Genomic DNA, 18,499 nt, shown 5'->3' with positions numbered 1-18,499 from the left:
AGACCCTGGGTGTTGGTTCGCTGCCCAGCGCCCACAGCAGCAGGCGGCATTCACGCGGAAAGGCTCAGTCTCCAGAGGAAAGTGGGGTGGAGGGGTGGTGGCAGTCGAGGCGCCCTGGGCTGGCTGCCGGCTGGGCGGGCAGTGAGGAAGTCTCAGTCGTCTGTCTCCTGTTTGATGTTCTCGATGGGAACGGGCAGCTCTGGACTCGGGGCCTTGTCAGGCGTGGCCACGTCGAGATGCTCTTCCTTTACACGCACGGTAATGACTGAGGAGGAAGAAAGGTGGGGGACAGGGAGAAGACAGTGTGCATGTAACTCCGGGAAAGGCGCGGGCTCAGGAAATGGGGAAGAAATCAGACTTCATACGGACGGGCCCTCAGGACACGGCAAGGGGGGCCCCGTCCCCCTCTGCGGGGGCAGGCAGCACAGAAGGCCTAGGGTCCCGTCACCCCGGCCGGGCAGGCCGCCCACCCTGCCAAGCACACGAGCTGGGGCCGGAGGTGGAAAGGGCCATGCGAGACGCTCGGCTCCATTCAGAGCCGGGGGTGGGTGTCTGGGAAGCCCTCCAGGCCCAGTGGTCTGAGAAGGGTTGCTTGGTGCCCAGAAACTTCCCTTCAAACTTGACTCTACTCTTCTGTGCCCAGGTGGGGAAGGAGGGGGTCGGCCTCTGAGCACCGGAGCCGCCCCCAACCTCGACCCCGCGTGGGAGGCTCTTACTCTCATCAGGAACGGGCTCCGACGAGATCTTCCCTGCCGCCTGCAGGTCGTCCTCCAGCAGGGGCTTCTTGGACCCCTGTCTGAGGGGCCGGGTCTTGGCTGGTGGTATTCTTTTTCCTTTGAATAAACACAGAGTTAAATCCGGGATAGGGATGCATCCACGTGACGCACGAAGGCTGGGTCTTGCCCGGTGGTCAGGCAGCGCGGCCGAGGGGAAGGTGGCAGTTTGGGAGGACAGAGGCCCCAACTCTGACCTCAGCCCTCAGGGCTGTGTGCCTGAGGCTCGGGGGCCGCCTCCAGCAGGGGACTGACACCCACCCCCCACCACTCGCCGCCATGGTGGTGAAGCTTCCCTTTCCGGATCCTTGCCTTCTTCAGTCTGAAGTGTGACTCCCAGGCCTACACTTTGAATGGCACAGGGTCCTGCCGCCTGGTCGCCTCCACACCCTCACAGCATCTTAATCCCGCCCGGGGACCACACCGTTTCCTCTGTTCCCTCCGGGACATCCTCTCCTCTGCATGATGCCTCGTCAGGAAGCCCACCTCACCGCACTGGCCTGCAGCTCAGCTTGGGGCCTGTCTGTGGAGAGGTCCCCAAGCTCGGTGGCCGCCCTTCCCCCCACTCCCTGGGGGTCACGAGGGAGCAACGACAGCCTCGGGGAGCAGCTTCCACCCGTTTCCTTTCGTACCGTTTACTTTCAAACATGGCCTCTACACACGGCCCCCCTCCACCCCAAGTACAGTCTCTGGTCTCTCTTCCTCGGTATCCTGACCATTGCCAGAGATGGATGACTTAGGCTCCGGGTCCCTGAAGACACAGGGTGATGGATGGGCCCGTGGGGAAAGGGGTGAAGGAGAGGGCGGGACCGTGAAGAGCGCGACTTGGGTGGCGACGCCCCACCTCTGCTCCCAGGGACACAGGCTCGGCTGATCCCAGGCAGCCTTAGAGCACCACTTACTTTTCTTCCCAAACTGTTTCTTCTTCTTCTTTGTGGCCTCTTTGGCTTTCAGCGGCGTGGTGGGCTCTGTTGTTGAAAGTACGGACAAGAGGTGAGGAGAGGGTTCTGAGAGGACACAGGCTGTAGGCACAGCCCAATATGCCTGTCCACCCCCCGCCGGCCGGCCTCCCTGACACGGGGGACGGACGCCCCCAGAAGCAAAGCCAGAGCTGGGCGGTGAGGACGGGAGGGGCTGCGGAGAGGGACGGGGCGACAGCTGTCCCTTCTTCCCACCCTCATCAGCAGGGCTCTCGGGGGGACCCAGGGAATTTACCTGGGTGCACAAGGGCACGAGCATATGACAGAGTGGGCAAGGTCAAGGAAGGAGCTCTGCAGGCCAGAGGGAGAGGGAGACAGAGAAGTCAGGACAGGGAGACAAGGGCCACTCTTTTCTGAGAAGTGGTCCAGGAGATTCTCGATCTCGTGCCAAAGAACGAGGTGGGCGTGGGGCAGGGCCTGGCTGGCAGGAAGGAGGAGGGAAAGGAAAGCCAAGGGCCCCTCAGGGCTGCGGGAGCCCGACCTGTGGCCACGGGCGGCTGGAGCTGGTAGCCGGTGAGCTCGCACCAGCCGACGGGGTAGATGTCCGGGGACTCGCAGTCCACCCACTGGTCGTACTCGCTGTCCCAGCCGTCGAAGTGGATGCTGAGGAGACGATGTACCACCCGCTTCACAGTGGCCACGCAGATGAGCCGGGGCTCCATGAGGTCCACGGCCTCCAGCTTCATGCCCACCTTGAAACCATGGTTGGGGCAGTCCTGGGAGGGGGAACAAAGGCAGTGACCAAGCCAGCCAGGGCCCTGGCCCAGCGGGGCAGACCTGGGGGAGGGAGCTGGGCTGAGCATGCCTGTGGGGGGAGGTTCCTCTGACCAGTGATCCCACTGCATTTTGCTCCCAGGCACTGGCCCTTTTGGGAAAGGGACCGGCTGAACTGTTCAGCACAGCGCCCATGTCAGAGTTTGGGACTTCTCCCCTGAAGTGGCGGACCTTAGTAGCAAAGACTCAAGAAAAGAGAAGGGGTTGGAATTGCCACTGCTGGCAGTGGGCAGGGTTGGTCTCCTCACCATGTTAAAGAGTCTTGATGGAGCTGCTTTCGCCTTGGTCTTCTCCAAGTAGGTCTCCCAGTTGAAAGTGTGAGCGTCATACCCTGCAGGAGTGGAAAGTGTAGATGAGGAGGGGGGAAGAGAAGCGGGAGGGAGTCCCGGAAGGTCTCCCAGTGCCAAAGGGGCGCCTGCAGCTCGGTCAGGACCCCCCCGGAGTCTCCCCAGCAGCCTTCTTCCCTCCTCCCCAGGCTGGTACCTGCTCTAGGACCATGGTCCTGTTGCACAAGTTGTTCACTGACCAAAGGGACAAGTGGGAGCTCTGCTCACCGAGCCACATACCGGCCATGGGGCCGAGCGAGCCCAGAGTAAGGGCTGGTGGTGACCCTGGGTAGCTCTGTCACCTCTCCAATCCACTCACAGACTTCAAACTCCAGGGGTCTGGCTTGGCCAGGAATTTGGGCCAGTGGCCTCACCCTGCCCCTTCCAACTGTAAGGCTCGTCTTGCCTTTTGGGGGTGTGAGCTCAATGTCATTCTTCTGGCAGAAGGAGGCTGGGAAGATGGCGTGGGAAGAGGCATGGTAACAGAACCAGTCTGAGCCATCTGTGGAGGGCCCCCCGTCCACACAGATCATCAGGTAGCCATCCAGGAGGACCTAGCAGGTGGAGGGGAGGAGGGCAGACAGAACATGGAATCCTGAACTGCACCCCCATCCCAGGGTGAGGTGATACGATGGGGATGTAAGGTGCATGGATCCAACCAGAGCTGGTTCTCAGCCTTCCCCGAGCTGCTTCAGAGCACTCAGCACTGGTGTAACCCACACTCGTGAGATCATTTAGCCTCCTCACTAGATAGCAAATGCTGTGCCAGCAGGAACTGCATCTCTCTTCTTGTCAGTGTGTTCTCAGTGAACACATGGGCCCAGCCTGGAGATCTGCCAGACGGATAAATCAGCATAACCCCCTGGAGGGCCGAAGGGTGGCTGTTTGCTCTTCAGGCTGCAGCAATAACAGAGGTTTGCAGTGAAGTCAGCCCGGCTATGGCTTGGCTAGGTCAGCACTCAAAGGAGATGGCATGTGGCAGCAGGAAGGCCTACACCTGACCCAGGACAGGCTCAGGCCAGGTGTTCAGTAAGCACCTGTCCAACGCACCTCTGACCCTGACACGAAAGCAGATTCTGACCCTGACACGAAAGCAGGTAGCCCAGGAGCAGCCAGAACTGGGAAGCTCTGCCACTTCCATGCCCGCAAAAAGCCATACTGGAGGCTGGAGGGCTCCCCCAGGCTCACCTTGCAGATGGTTGCCACGCAGATGTTGCCCAGATTCAGGGGGTCAATGGCTTCCAGTTTCATCCCCTCCTCAAACCAACCGCCTTCCGTGTAGACAGCTCGAACCTTAAAGGAACGGGGCACTTGGGGAATCTCCGGGCTGGCCCAGGGGACGGTGGGAAAGCAGGCCTTATCTGCCATCGTCCTGGGAAGGAAGCGGGGAGGGAAAGGGACATCCCAGGGAAGAGCTGGGGTCCGCAGGCCTAGAGTGGACCTGTGGCCAAGGGGACAGTACCCAAGGGCTGTGCCTCACCTTCTTGAACAGATAAGGAACAGCATCACAGTAGATCTTCCGGAAAGTGGGATGGTGGGCCATGTCGCTGCGCCTCTCTTTTAGGGAAATGGCAGCGGGAGGGAGGGAGAAAAGGAAGTTGAAGCTGCTAACAGGGCCATCTCCACGCCTCCCCCAGAAATGTGCCCCTAGACCAGAAGCTCTCTGTAGGAACTATTCAGCCCTTAGGACCCAGACTCTTCCCACATCACATGGAAGGGATGTGGCCTGTAGCCTCTAGTTTCAAACCAATTTTTAGCACTTCAACCTGAGTATCCTCGGTCAAGGCACTCAACCTCTCGGGACACTTGGTCAAGTCCTGCCATCCGCAGGGTAGAGATGATGGCCTCTACCGTGCAGCATGGTTGTGGGGTGTAGAGATGTGCCCCCCAGGCCCACGCTGGCCAGGGACTTGTGCTAACCTGACAGCTTGATGCCATGGCCGACACGCCTTGACCAACCCACTGGGTGGATCAGGGGGCTCCACATGTGGCACCAGAAGTCATCATCGCTGTCGCCATCCTCGTAGAGGAGCCGTAGGCGACCCCCGATCACCGTGTCCACCACGGCCATGCGGGTCCGTGACACCTGGGACTTGTCCACCACCTCCAGCCGCATGCCCTGCCGAAAGGGGTACTTCATGCTCTCTACCATCTGCAATGACATCAGAACACAGGCCTGCTGGGGTCATGTGGACCCTCCCACCCATCTTCCTGTTTTGTCCTTTAAGAGTAACCAGAGGATGGGGAAGGTGGAGTGGAAGCACCGCAAACACGGTGTCAGGAAGCAGGTAGATGAGCCCTCCTGTCCCACCAGGTTCAACCCTGGCTACCAAGTCCCTAGGATGATACTGATGATATGATTTTTACAACATGTGCACCAAAATGCCAGCAAGTCATTATGATGGGAATTACAGATCGCTTTTCAGACTAAGGAAACAGGTGCCCCAGAGAGGTCACGTGACTTACCCAGAGTCACACGGGCTCGTTAGTGCCAGAGCTGGGCCGCAAATCTGGTTCTGGTGTCCAGCTTTGTGCTCTTTCAGGGATCTGCTCTCTGATCACACGGGTACCCCACTCCCCTCTACCTTCTGGTCCCTACTGATGGCACACACAAGCCTTGCGTTTAGGGAACTGAGTGCCCCTTGCCTCGATACATCTAATTTCAGCTCCAGCCCCTCTGGGCTGCAGCTCTGAACGGCTCTCATAGCACCTCAGTAGTGATGCCTGACCCTCTGACGCAGCAAAGGACAGTGACCAAGATGTCCACAAGCTGCTCTAGAGCCCTGGTGGCAGGGCCTGGGTGAGGAGACAGGAGATCCTTTGTCTGCTGTGACTTTGGTGCTGTCCTGCCAAGGGCAGAGGATGGTTACGTAAGCTCTGTAGGGCTTTTCCAGCACCAGGGCACTGCGGGCTCAGGGAGAAGCATCCCAGTCTCCACGTGATGGGGGCTGAGCAGTGCTCTTCCAAATCCCACCAGGAGGGGGAGCGGCTCAAGGGTCACAAAGCAGCCACCAGGACACAGATCCTTCACCCTCAGCTCAAGGGCTGGAATATACCAGGCCCATTTAGCAGAGGGAGAGACACAGGGTGAGGCCTGGGCTGGGGTCCCTCTGGGCCGCCTCCCCACCGCTGGCCTTTCCTGACAAGCTCCTTTCCTCTGTGCCCACCGGTACAGCCCACGACCCAACAACGCTTTATTGCCCTCATTTGTTTAAGGTCACACACTGGAACTCAAGGTCTGTAAAGGCAGAAGCTAGGTTTGAGTCATTTCTATTGTACATTCTCAGCTCCAAGCACAGAACTAGGCACGGAGGTAGTGTTCAGTTGATGTTTTTTCTCGACAACGTGTACACGTACACACACACACACACACACACACACCAGTGTTCAGTTGGTGTTTTTTCTCGGCGTGTACGTACACACAACACACACACACACACACACACACACACACACACACACACACACACACACACACACACACACACACACCCTCACCTGACCTTGGCTGATGGGCATTCAGTCGAAACATTTACGAAGCACTTTCCATATTGCAGGACTGGATTACCATACAGGGATTGGATTTGGGCTCCCTCACAGACCCACCCCTTCTATCCTCTCCACCCGCCAATCTTCAGAGGCAGCTGCTGTTGTACGCGTGCCCTGAAGGGACTGGGCACGTGACAGCTAGCGTGTGCTTGCTAACTGTTCACGCAGAGCCCTACTCTGCCACCCAGAATCAAGCTCTTTTTAATTTAAGCAGAGATGAGGCCACCTTGACACTCCTGGTGGCCTGCACACAGCCATTTGCCTCATCCTAACACTAGGGCCAGCTCATCTTCAGTCGCCAACCCTGTCCACTGTGCAAGGTACTATGGGAAATATAGGAGAAAACGCTTGCAGTTTTGTGGAAAAGACTATGACAATTAACAAAATATAGAGAGATGAATAGCAAATGAGTACTATCCGGTATGTTCAAATGAAGGAAAAATTGTTTTTGAGGTGCTTGGAACCATTACTCATTGAAGACCAGCTAAGGCCCACAGCGCCAGTGTTCTCACCAGGCATCCGGGGCCTTGGGTGAGATGGCCCCAACTACCCTCCCATCTGATTTTCCACTGCTGGCTTCCATGACCGCCCATGTCCTACCCATCAAGGTAGAATTCAAATGACGTCTTCTCCACAAAGCCTCCCTCAATACCTGCTCGTCCTGAGGCCACAAGACCAGTTCAACCACATGTCACAGTGGTACCTGCCCTGCATCCCCTTGGCTCGCTGCTGTGATGCTTACCCAAGCAACATGAGAACAACACGTGTGGGCATCCGGGTCAGGGGCCCCAGAGACCCTAGATGTGGCCCAGGCACCTATGTAAGCAAGCTGCACAACAGCAGGCCTGGCATACAAAGGGGGAAGAGACTAAGTCTTCACTGCATATCCTTGTGATCCCTTTGAATTTTTACCATGTGTATGATTTTTTATGTTAAAGAACTAAATAATTTTTAAAAATTAAAATGAAATGCCACACAGATGATTTTGAGGCACATCTCTGGTTCAAAATCAAGGCTATTTTATAATTTTTCATGGGTGTGACTTCATTTCCTCTGCCAGACTGGACAGTCTCAGATGGCAGGGTCCACATTCTCCATATTTCCAGTGCCTTGTATACAACAAGTACTTAATAAAATCTACTGAATGAACACTCCTGAAAACGCTATGAGCAAAGGTAAGGATCTAGAAGAAGAAATGGCAGACAAAGCAACATGATCGATGTGGCTGGATCAGAGTCTGAGCAGGGAGGAGGCTATTAGGCTGGGAAGGCAGACGACACCCACCATCCATCCTTAGGAAATCTGGAGCCGCTAAGATTGCTAAGCAAGGGAGTCTTAGAAAAAATACTCCAGTGAATAGCACAAAGGACAGATCAAACGGGAGAGGGGCAGGAGGGAGATCAGTTAGGAGACCCACAGGGCTCACTGCCAGACCTTGATATGGAAATCCACGGGAAGCGTCCTGGAGCCCACCAACCGTTTCATGAGGTAGCCCTTCCAGTCGGTGAACTTGGCATGGATGGCTGCAAGAGACAGGGCAGAACCCTGAGTACAGACTGACAACACTCCCACTGATGGGGCACCAAAGCTGCCCCAGAGAGCAGCAGAGGGGCCTAAATAACTTATTTCTGCCTTTTCAGGCCAGCAATCACCATCTTATAAAACCGGACTCCCCCAACTTGGACCTGCCACGGGGCCTCTGGGACGAGGCAGCACAGGAAGCAAGGAGGCAGGTGGGCCCCGTTCTGGTCTAACTGCTCCCAAGGGCCCCGCAGGAACCAGGACAGGGAATGTTCTCATCAACTCACTCCGCGGGGGCACCAGGATCTTGCTGTTGATGGCACACCAGCCGATGGGGTGGACATCCACAGTCCCCAGGTTGCACCAGAAGTCATGGCTGGCATCATTTTCAAAGCCTTCATACCGGAGCAGCACCCGGTACCCTGAGAAGGAGGGAGAGGTGTGCTCTTAGGCCTTCGCTCTTCTCCAGCCTAAGCAGGACTTTTGCTGCCTATTTCAAACTCCTTCCACGACAGCCAGAGTAAAAACAAACCCATGCCATGTACTCGGAAAGCAGTACAGCACAGTAGGGAGAATAATTTTCTATAGCCTGATCAACCCTGGAATGAACTTAAAAAATGGGAGTTTCCAAACTCGCCAAGCTCTGTGGTCCCCTCTAAGGTAGGCAAGATAAAAGAACAGCAAGAAGGGAGGCAGAAACTCCAGAAGGCGGCTTTTTGTGTTTGTTTTATGAAGCCGATTTCTGCTCCACCACTGCCTGTCCATCTGGAGATGTCACTGCCCAGCCCGACCCTGCCTCGGCCAGAGGAACACCCACCTGCCGCCTGGATGACCGAGGCGATCCAGTACACGCGGCTGGGGAGCACAGCATCGCTGTTGAGCACCTCCACCTTCATCCCCTTCATCACATCCTCCCACTGGTCATAGAGTGGGACCTGTAAGGGGGACAGTGAGCCACCTGGGCTGGCAGAGGAGAGCGGCTGGCTGAGGGGCCTCGCGAGAGTCTGCGTCCTTCCTCCTTCGCCCCTCAGCGTTGCCCCTCACTCCCTGTGTGTGGAAGGCCAGGCCGGGGACCAGGGATGAAGAGACGGGCAAGATGTCGGGGTGGGGCTGGGCAGAGACCCAGAGTCAGACAGTCCTGGGTGCTAAGCTCTACAGGGCCGCTCCTGGCTGTTATCCTCTCGGGCACACCATGGCTGTGCCAGCCTGCCTGACAGTCACGACGCCTAGCAGTTTCTCACCCTCACCACGTGCCAGGCGCCATTCTCGGCACAAATAGCACCTCTTTCAGTCGTCACTCCACCTGGGCCGTTAGGACCACGACCCCTGGTCTCGCAGCTGTCGCCAGGCTGGCTCTCACAGAGCTGGCTGCCCACCCACTGCTCTGGCACGTCCTTTCCCCACCTCTCCTCCTCCTGTTAACATGCCCCCGACAGCACTGGACTGCTTGGGGCTGCCTCCCCGGTATCTAATCCTTACTTTGCTGCCAGTGGCACTCTGGTTCTCCTTTGGGGAGATTCTCCTTTGTTCCTTCTCAGCCCTGGTTGCAGCCAATCAGTGCATCCCATTCCACCTCCCTGGCCGGAGGGACTGGGTTCATCATAGAACCCAGAAACAGTTACACTGCTCAGGCACGTTCAGGTGGGCTTTTTACAGGGCATATCGAGGCAGATATGTTAGTGCAAGTATGATGCAACTCCCCGCAATGAAATGCCTGAACTGCTACAGAATTCAGGAAACAAAGAGCTCCCCCCACTGGGAAAGACGTGCACCTTCACTAGCAACCAGACAGGAGAGGAGGAGTTAAGCTGCATCGAGTGCCAAACTTTCCCTGATCAGCGCCCTCCCCAGAGGTCAGTAGCAGCTCAGAAATTAGAGGCTAGGAAGTGGGTTTAAAGAGGCCTCCTCCTGGATTTCCTGGGTTTAGGAAATTGGCTTGAAAGACAAGAGAGCTCTCTCGGTTTCTCTCTGCGCCTGCAGGAGACCACCGCTCAGGCCTGCCTGCTAAGTTCTTCGGCTCCAAGCCCAGCCCTCCAGGTCTCAGCCTTTGCTGTTTCTCAGTGACAGGGAGTTGGGGAGCCTTTAGCAGAAGGGGCTCCAGGAGGCATCCACATTGGCCTCCTGGGAACCAAGGGGCCCAGGGCAGTTCACAGCACCAAGCTTTCAACGAGAAAGCACTAAAAATGGGAGAAAAGGGGAAAGAGATTCTCAAAGTTTGCTTTTGGATATCAAAGCACCAAGTGCCATTATGTGAATAAGCGAAGTGGGGAACCTCAGAAGGGCTAGAAGCTCTCACTGAGGGTCTGTGGGAGGACTTTCTGAAGAAGAAGTGGACAGAAAGGTAAGCTGGAGGGAGCGGCAAAGCTGGGCTTCGAGCACCCAGACCTCACCCTGTTCTCTCCCGGTGCCGACGTGGCAGGCAGGTGGGTGAGACGGTGGCAGCACTCAGGACCCCTGCCCCCCCTCCCCTCATCCCCAGGGCACTCACGTGTTTAAAGCAGCTGACAGGAGCAGCCTTGTAACTGTGATCCTTCAGGAACTTCCCCCAGTCGAAACCCAAGACCAGCGCTGCGGGGCAAAGAGGGAGAGAAGCTGGGAGCTCCGGCAGCAGCCATTCCAGGACCCCGGGCCTGAGGGGCGGGGGCAGCAGGTCCCTTCCCCACCCCATACCTGCCCCAGCAGCGGCCATCAGGACGGCGGAGGGCCTTATCCGAAGGTTGCCAGACCCTCAGGAGTAAACACTCAGAGGGAAATGTCTGGTCTTCCTTCCCCAGAGAGAGACGGAAATTCAAAGACCCTTGGGCTTAAATTCCTCAGACCGCCCCCAACCTCTCATTGGCCACAGCCAATCTAAATGGGTGGGAGGTGCACACACCTAGGCGCCTCCAACCCTTGAGCCTGGGAGCTCAATATCGGTCAGAAACTCAGACCATCTAGTGCAGTCGCTTCATGCCTACATTTGCTCAGAAATAGCTACACGAGCTTAGAAAGAGAGAAAGGTTCCTCCCTTATCCCATCACCCTTCTTCAAACAAGATCTGGGTCTCCACTGCCCCAGGGAAACAGAAGCCAGAGAGCTAAAGGCAATGCAAAACAAAAGAAGCTAATCCTCCGCTTTTAAATTATCAAGAAAGAGTAGGGGTCCTGGCAATTTAAGAGTGGTTGAGGGATCTTCTGTGGTAATTTCACAATTACCAGGTGAGGAAGATACCATCCAAAGCAAACCTGGGCCGGCACTTTCTAGCTGGCCACCTCTTCCAATCCTCGCTCCTTGGGAGGCCACCCCAGTCCTGGCACTGCACCCAACCTGCTTCCTGAGCACCGGTCCCTGCAGTCTTACCGTCCTGCCCTGTTGGTGTCCCATCTGCGAGTTGTCCTGTCCCTTGGGAATGGAGGAAGGCTCCAATTTTGGCAGACCAGGCAGCTTTGTGCAGGACTTTGGCCTTCTTGGTAGGTGGTTTTCCCTGGAGGGAGGAGAGAGCATGTAGCCTAAAGGCTAAGAACAAGGCTCTGGATTTGGACAGATTTAAATCAGGCATCAGTCCAGTTAACCTCTTTGGGACTTCAGTTTCTTCATTTGTAAATCAAGATGATAACAATGATAATGCTTAGCTCAGAGGGGAGTTGCAAGGGTGGGGGTTGCTGTATTGTGCCCACACTCAGTAAGCACTTAGCTATTGTTCAACTGGAGAGGGGCGGGGCATTGGCAGAGCCACACGCAGGGAGGGGCACATTTTCTATCTTTTAAGCCCCACTTCTGCCAGGAACCTCTTCTTGGTGTCGTCAACTCTCAGCCATCTCCTTCCTTTGGTGCTCCTACAAATTTATGGCAGAGAATGGGCTTCAAAGGGCTCGTGAACTGAACCATGGACTCTCTAGAATATACATGAATGTTCTAGAGAGAGTCCAAAGCTTATCGGGTGCTCAAAGGCATCCTCCCCCAAAGGGAAAGGCCATTGATCTGGCCTGTAATTTGTAACTTAAGTACTGATCAGAAAGGCCCAGAGAATTTATTAAAGAGATCAGTGAAATAGAAATGTGGGTTGAGGGAGTTCCCTGGCAGTCTAGTGGTTAGGATTGGGTGCTTTCACTGGTTCAATCTCTGGTCGGACAACTGAGATCTTGCAGGCTGTGAGGCGTGGCCAAAATTTTTTTTTTAATTTGGGTTTAAATTCCACACAGACCTGAGGCCAAAGCCTGGCTCTTCAATTTTATTTGTGTACCTCTGAGTAAGTTAGTAAAAATTTTTGAGCCCTTAAAATCGGAATCTTTAAAAATTCATTTTTTAGGGATCACTGGTTGGACTGCGAGTGCCAAGCCCATAGCAAGTATCCCCAAACTATTGTTATAAACAATACCATTATTAGCTCACTGAGAAGGACTTTTCTATGCCTTGATTAAAATCTGCAAAATGAGGGAAATAATAGTAACTATCTCACAAAGTGAGAGATAAAGTGTATGAGGCGCTAAGCAGAAGAGCTGGCACCGCGACCCGCAATAAACATCAGGCTTCACTGGACAATCACCTGGGGAGCTCGTTAAAGGCCCTGTGTCCAGGCTACACTCGGCCCCAGTTAAGTCAGAATCTTTGGGAGGAAGACCCAAGCATCACTATTTTTTAAGGTTTGCAGGTGACCCCAACGTGCAGTCAAGTTTGAGAACTGGTGCTGTGAAAACACAAGGCCAGTCTGCTGATTGTTCCTGTCCCAGCGCCCAGGGCCCCAGGAAGGGTCTTCCAAGTGATGGCCTCTCACCTGTAATCTAGCCAAGATACTGGCTTTCTTGGAGTTGGAGGAGTAGCTCCTAGAACAGGAGACGCTGCAGAATCTCTTGGTCTTGGAGAAGAAGGCTTCCCTCGTACCCACGATACCACACATCTCACAGACAGCTGGGAAGAGAACTTAGCACATGACTCCCTTGATCATCACCCCAATCAAACAAAATGATGGGCCCTTCAAAACCCGGGGCACTGCATTAATCAGGTGAGTCCCAGGCCCCCTAAGGCTGACAGAACTGGAAGAGGAGGAGGAGGTTTTGGTGTGTACACCTGAAGCTCCTTAGCACCCCTTGGCTACATGTGTCAATGGTGGGGCTAAGGAAAATCCATGAGGATGAGTGGGGAAACAGGTGAGCGTTGGAAAGTCTGCAAAGAGGAAAATGAGAAGAAAAAATGTACCCATATCATTTAACTTCCGTGGGCCTATTTTTTTCTCATCTGTAAAGAGACTGAACTAGATCAATGTTTCATCCCTGATATCACATCAGAGTCACTTGAGGAGCATTTAAAAATGCCCAAGCCTGATTCTAATTAACTGGTCTGTGGTGGGACACAGGCATCTGTGGTTCGTTAAAAGCTCCCCAGGTGATTCTAATGTGCAGCCAGGCGCTAGCACCCCTGGACTGGATGGTCTCTAATAGTTCGTTCCAGTATTAAAGTTCTAAGATTCTAAGAGAATGGCTGGAAGAAGATAGAAGGGAGAAAGATAAAAGAAAGGGGAGACAGGATGAATGGAAAGGAAACAAGTGGCAAAAAGTATTAGATTCTCCTCTTGTAAAGAGTAAAGGGACCAGGGGACAGAAATGTCATCACAGACCATCTAGCCTCCCCATTTTCACAGGCAGTCCCCACACTGGAGGCCCTGACACAGGGGTCCAGGAGCTGTGTAAGCATCACATCTCTGAAGCCAACTGGCTTCCAGATGATGCATAGGGATTCTCATCGGCCTACCCCTACCCTAACCCTCTAACCCGGAGGTCACTTTATTCTGTATTTTCCCCCCTCTCACTTCCAACCCACAAGCTATTTCTTGTCCCTTCCCAGATAGTAACCAGATCACTTTAGGTGTCCTATATTCTCAATATCTAGAGAACAGGACAAAGGCAAAAGCAGCACCATGTTAATGACTGGCATCTAACATGTGCTGAATAAATATTAACTATAAGAAAGAATGAAATCACAATTTGAAATCAGACTGCAGCAGAGGAAATGACCCCTGGGGGTACTTGCGGTGCCTCTGCTGTCTCCCAGGGCCTTAGACATCGGATCCCTTAGACATCAGATCAAAGAGCCCTTCACACCTGGACAGCTCTGCCCACCTGGCCTATATCCCCCTCTTCCTCCACAGCCTCTGAAACCTCCCCCTCTTCAGGGGAAACTTTGAAGGCACCTGGCTCAGAACCACTGCCATCCAAGGAGCGGGGAGTCCCAGGGCTAAGCAAATGCAAGGGGGAGGTGGGCAGCTCCCCCGCTTCCCGATCCTCATTTTCTGCTTCACTTGACTCCTCGAGATAGGAGCTGCTCTCACTGCCTGCACTGCTGTTATAACTCCGGAAACTGTCGTAGCCACCAAAGAGCTCCAAATCATCATCTTCCTCTTCCTCCTCCATTGGTTCTGAAGTCTCCTAGTGACACAAAAGCAGGCAGAAGGAATTATGGTTGGCTTAGTGTATGGGAAAGGAAGCTGCAGATCTGCTATCAACTCCATTTCCAGTTCTTGGTCAAGTCAACACTTTTGGGCCAAGTGGCAGGCAGAATCAAATACCCCTTTTGCAAACACCAGGATCATTACTCTTGTTTATACATTTCTCAACTGCAAATCAAAAGAATACCTTAGGGGCTTCCCTGGCAGCGCAGTGGTTAAGAATCTGCCTGCCAATGAAGGGGACACGTGTTTGAGCCCTAGTCCAGGAAGATCCCACATGCCGCAGAGCAACTAAGCCCGTGCACCACAACTACTGAGCCTGCGCTCTAGAGCCTGCAAGCCACAACTACTGAACCCACGTGCCACAACTACTGAAGCCCGTGTGCCTAGAGCCCGTGCTCCGCAACAAGAGAAGCCACCACAATGAGAAGCCCCCGCTCGCTGCAACTAGAGACAGCCAGCGCTCAGCAGTGAAGACCCAATGAAGCCAAAAAATTAAAAAAAAAATACCTTAGCAAGACAGAAAACATGTATTAGGAATTCACCAAGGTCCCTCTGTGGATTTATAAGTGATTACACTTTACCATAATTCAAACAGAATATACTGATGTGAAAATATCCTAAGCAAAGTGCCTCATGAAGACTTTCTGGGGAAGATGTGTTTTAGAAACTTATTCTTCCCCCTTCAGCATATGTACACCAAAGTAATTTCAACTCAAGAACAACTTAAGTCAGACAAAAGTTAATTTGGGGCCCAGATTGCCCTAAAGAGGATTTCGGAGGCAAATGACACGCTAGCTATAGCACTGTGGTATATACAATAGCTTTGGACTCAGCTCTGATCCTAGCTGTGGGTCCTTGGGCAGGTCATTTAACCTCTCTGGGTCTCAATTTTCTCATCTATAAAACAAGAAAAAGATTTGGCTCCAGGATGTGGAATGTAAGTGAGCTACTGTATATGAATCTACCTGGCATGTTGTAGAAAAGGTGTGAAGAATTTGGGCTCTAGGCCAGGGCTCCAACACCATCCCTACTGCTTACTAGCTACTACCATCCCTACCGTAGGACCTGCAGCAGGTCAATCTCAATGCCTCAATTTCCGCACCTGTAAATGAGGACAATTCCACCTATTTCATAGGCTTTGGGGGAGAAGTAAGGGTTAATACGGGCAAGACACTCAGAACAGTGACTTGCACACAGCATGTGCTCAATAAATGTTGGCGATTATTACTGGTTAAAAGCATGGGCTCTCAAACCAGGTATGCCTGAGTTTGAATCCAGGATCTTCCACTTATTACCTGTGTGATTTTGTGCAAGATATATAACCTTACTGCTCCTAGTTTCTTCATCAGTACAATGGAGATAATAACAAGCCCTTTTTAGAGGACTGCTGTGAATGCTGATATGACATGCAAAGCCTAGTTCCATTTCCAGCAGTTAGTGACAGCTCTAAAACTGTGAGCTGTCATTCTTACTCTCCACTGTATAATTATTTTCCTTTACCCTTATAGAGTTTTTGAGCGATTCCACTTTATATTTACAACTACACATGCAAATATGCTAGAAAGGAAATTCAAATATAAGGTGACCAGAAGCCAAATGATTAAAGGATGCGTGGGTTACAGGTGGTGGTAGAGTGGAAAAAGCAAACCTGGTAGAGTTTTGGAACTTGACAGACTTAGTGCCTATCTCCTAAACTTTACAGTCCTGTGACCCTCCGGGGGAGTCGCACCACCCCTCCAGGCCTCAGCTACCTGAACCACATTATCGGGAGATAATGCACGTGAACGCTCCGGACACGGAGGGTTTATTAAACTTTAATCATCCCTTACTTCCCACCAGGATGTGACAGGCCTCATCGTCCCTAAAGAACACCACCACGAGACAAGGAGGAGGAGGAAGATTCAGGAGCTCTCAGATTCTGAACCCAATTCCCCTTCCCCAGGCCAGGGAAGCTGTTCCTCCTTCAACTACTCGGCCCCAGCAGAACCCGAGCAAAAAGCAACGCCAATCGCCTCGGGCCCTGCTCAGCCTAACTACCTGTATATCCATCCCTCCACCCTCCACCCTCCTGGCGTCGCTCAAAGGCCTAAAGAAGGGCCCACCGAGCGGGGCTCTCGGGGTTCCCTTTCCCAGTCACGAGAAGTCCTCTCCCTCTCACCTCGACGCCCCGGGGCTTCTCCATGAGACCTAACAGTTTCTTCAACCGTCACCAGGTGCGGGAAGCCATATTGGCCTCACCGCTCTTCCCGTGCGCACTCATTGGCCGCCTCCCAGAGCCGCGGGCCAATCACGCTTCAGGAAAGAGGTAAAGCCTGTTCGGCGCTCCCCTGTGCCCCTCCTCCCCGGGAGAGGGGGAAGCCGCGGACCTTATGGGACTTGTAGTTCCCCCTTGAGTGCGCTTGAAGTGGGGGTGTTGCTATAGCGACGTGAAAATCCCCGGGCCCTAGAGCTGCGGCGGCTCGCGCGGACTGTCTCGTTTCTCCACGCCAACCTCTTGCTATCACTCCAACTCCATTCTTCATTAAACAGTTATTGAATACCTAAGATAGGTACTGTCCAGGCGCCAGGAATAATCTCACACTCTCCCTGATCAGAAATTTAAGGTGCCCTAGGGCGGGGATGCTAGCAGAGAGACTCTTTTCCGGTTCAGGCAGAAACTGGAATACTCTTATGCCCAATGCTGTAACTGTCCCGCATGCTCAAAATCCTGCAAAACTCTCTCTTACATCACCATCTCCTGAAAAAAAACTCAGATACGTGGCTCTCTGCCTCTTGGATTTCCCACAACCTCCTTACACACTCGGAGTTCTAGGTGCTGTCGTAGAGCTTTACAAACATTTCAAATCAGGGACAATCAATCACCCTTTTCTTTTTCTTTCTTTCTTTACTGTTGTGGCCTCTCCCGTTGCGGAGCACAGGCTCCGGACGCGCAGGCTCAGCGGCCATGGCTCACGGGCCTAGCCGCTCCGCGGCATGTGGGATCCTCCTGGACCGGGGCACGAACCCGCGTTCCCTGCATGGGCAGGCGGACTCTCAACCACTGCTCCACCAGGGAAGCCCCCAATCACCCTTTTAAAGATGAGGATGGACTTCCCTGGTGGCCAGTGGCTAAGACTCTGCGCTTCCACTTCAGGGGTACGGGTTCGATCCCTGGTACGGGAAGTTCCACATTCTGCAGTGCGGCCAAAAAGGGGAAAAAAAAAAAAAAAAAAAAAAAGGACGATGAGGAAACGGTGGCTCTTTGGGTTTAGACACTTTCTAACATCACACAGGATTGGACTTTAAGATTTAGTCCAAATTCTTTCCCTATGCTATGCTGTACTCTAATTAACTGAGAATCTAACTGTAATAAGTGGGGCTCAACATATGTTAAATATGTTTCTAAATTTGAGGTCCATCAGATATATGTGAAAGTCTTTCCTGATTTCTTTCTTTTCTTCAACCCTTTCTACCTCCAACCCCATATCTGTGCTATCCACAAAAACTGTTGGTTCTTTTTAAAAAATATTTATTTATTTGGGTGCACCGGGTCTTAGTTGCGGCACGCTGGATCTTCATTATGGCATGTGGATATTTAGTTGTGGCATGTGGGATCTAGTTCCCTGACCAGGGATAGAACCCGGGCCCCTGAATTGGGAGTGTGGAGTCTTAACCACTGGATCACCAGGGAAGTCCCTGTTGGTTCTTCTACCTCCAAAATGTATACTGTATTTCTCCACCTCTACCACCCTAATACAAGCCACTGGTCCACTGCAGCAGCCCTCCAACTAGTTTCTTAGTTTGAATCTTCATCTTCTTTAATCCAGGCAGGTGATCTTTTAAAATCACAAACCAGATCATGCTCATTCTCTTGCTTAAAACCCCTAACAGCTTCCCCTTGCACTTTGAATGAAATCCAAACAATCGACAATAACCTGGCCCCAGCTTTCTTTTCAACCTCCTCTTGTACCATCCTCTCTACCTTTCGCTGCATCCATCCACTCACCTCTTCTTTCTGTTTTTGACTGCCAAGCTTGAGTTGGCATCAGGGCCTTTACACTTGCTGTTCCACTTGTATGCAATATTCTTTCCATGGCTCTTCTCATGGATGGATCTTTTTTTTTTTTTTTTTTTTTTTTTTTTGCGGTACGCGGGCCTCTCACTGTTGTGGCC

At 53.1% G+C, this 18,499-nt stretch overlaps 1 protein-coding gene across 2 annotated transcripts; it reads right to left on the bottom strand.

Annotated features, from left to right (window-relative positions):
• Positions 1–64: 64 nt before the first annotated feature.
• Positions 65–16,607, bottom strand: L3MBTL2 (L3MBTL histone methyl-lysine binding protein 2). 2 transcript variants are annotated; one of them, XM_007099916.2, is made up of 17 exons: positions 16,506–16,607; positions 14,090–14,324; positions 12,677–12,810; positions 11,263–11,386; positions 10,412–10,491; positions 8,741–8,858; positions 8,211–8,345; positions 7,837–7,925; positions 4,774–5,005; positions 4,334–4,410; positions 4,042–4,146; positions 3,260–3,407; positions 2,776–2,858; positions 2,235–2,469; positions 1,676–1,741; positions 717–833; positions 65–265 (listed from the first exon to the last, which is right to left on the bottom strand). In XM_007099916.2, exons 1-17 carry the CDS (start codon positions 16,527–16,529, stop codon positions 153–155), a joined length of 2,115 nt encoding a protein of 704 aa, XP_007099978.1. In that variant the 5' UTR covers positions 16,530–16,607; the 3' UTR covers positions 65–152. The 2 variants fall into 2 exon arrangements, with proteins under 2 accessions (XP_007099978.1, XP_007099979.1); XM_007099917.4 differs by having other exon boundaries at positions 14,228–14,324.
• Positions 16,608–18,499: the final 1,892 nt, after the last annotated feature.

Source organism: Physeter macrocephalus, unplaced genomic scaffold (assembly GCF_002837175.3).
Source record: "Physeter macrocephalus isolate SW-GA unplaced genomic scaffold, ASM283717v5 random_19, whole genome shotgun sequence".
NCBI classification, from domain to species: Eukaryota; Metazoa; Chordata; class Mammalia; order Artiodactyla; family Physeteridae; genus Physeter; species Physeter macrocephalus.
Note: the sequence above shows the minus strand (reverse complement) of the source record. Positions and strands in the feature narration are given on the sequence as shown.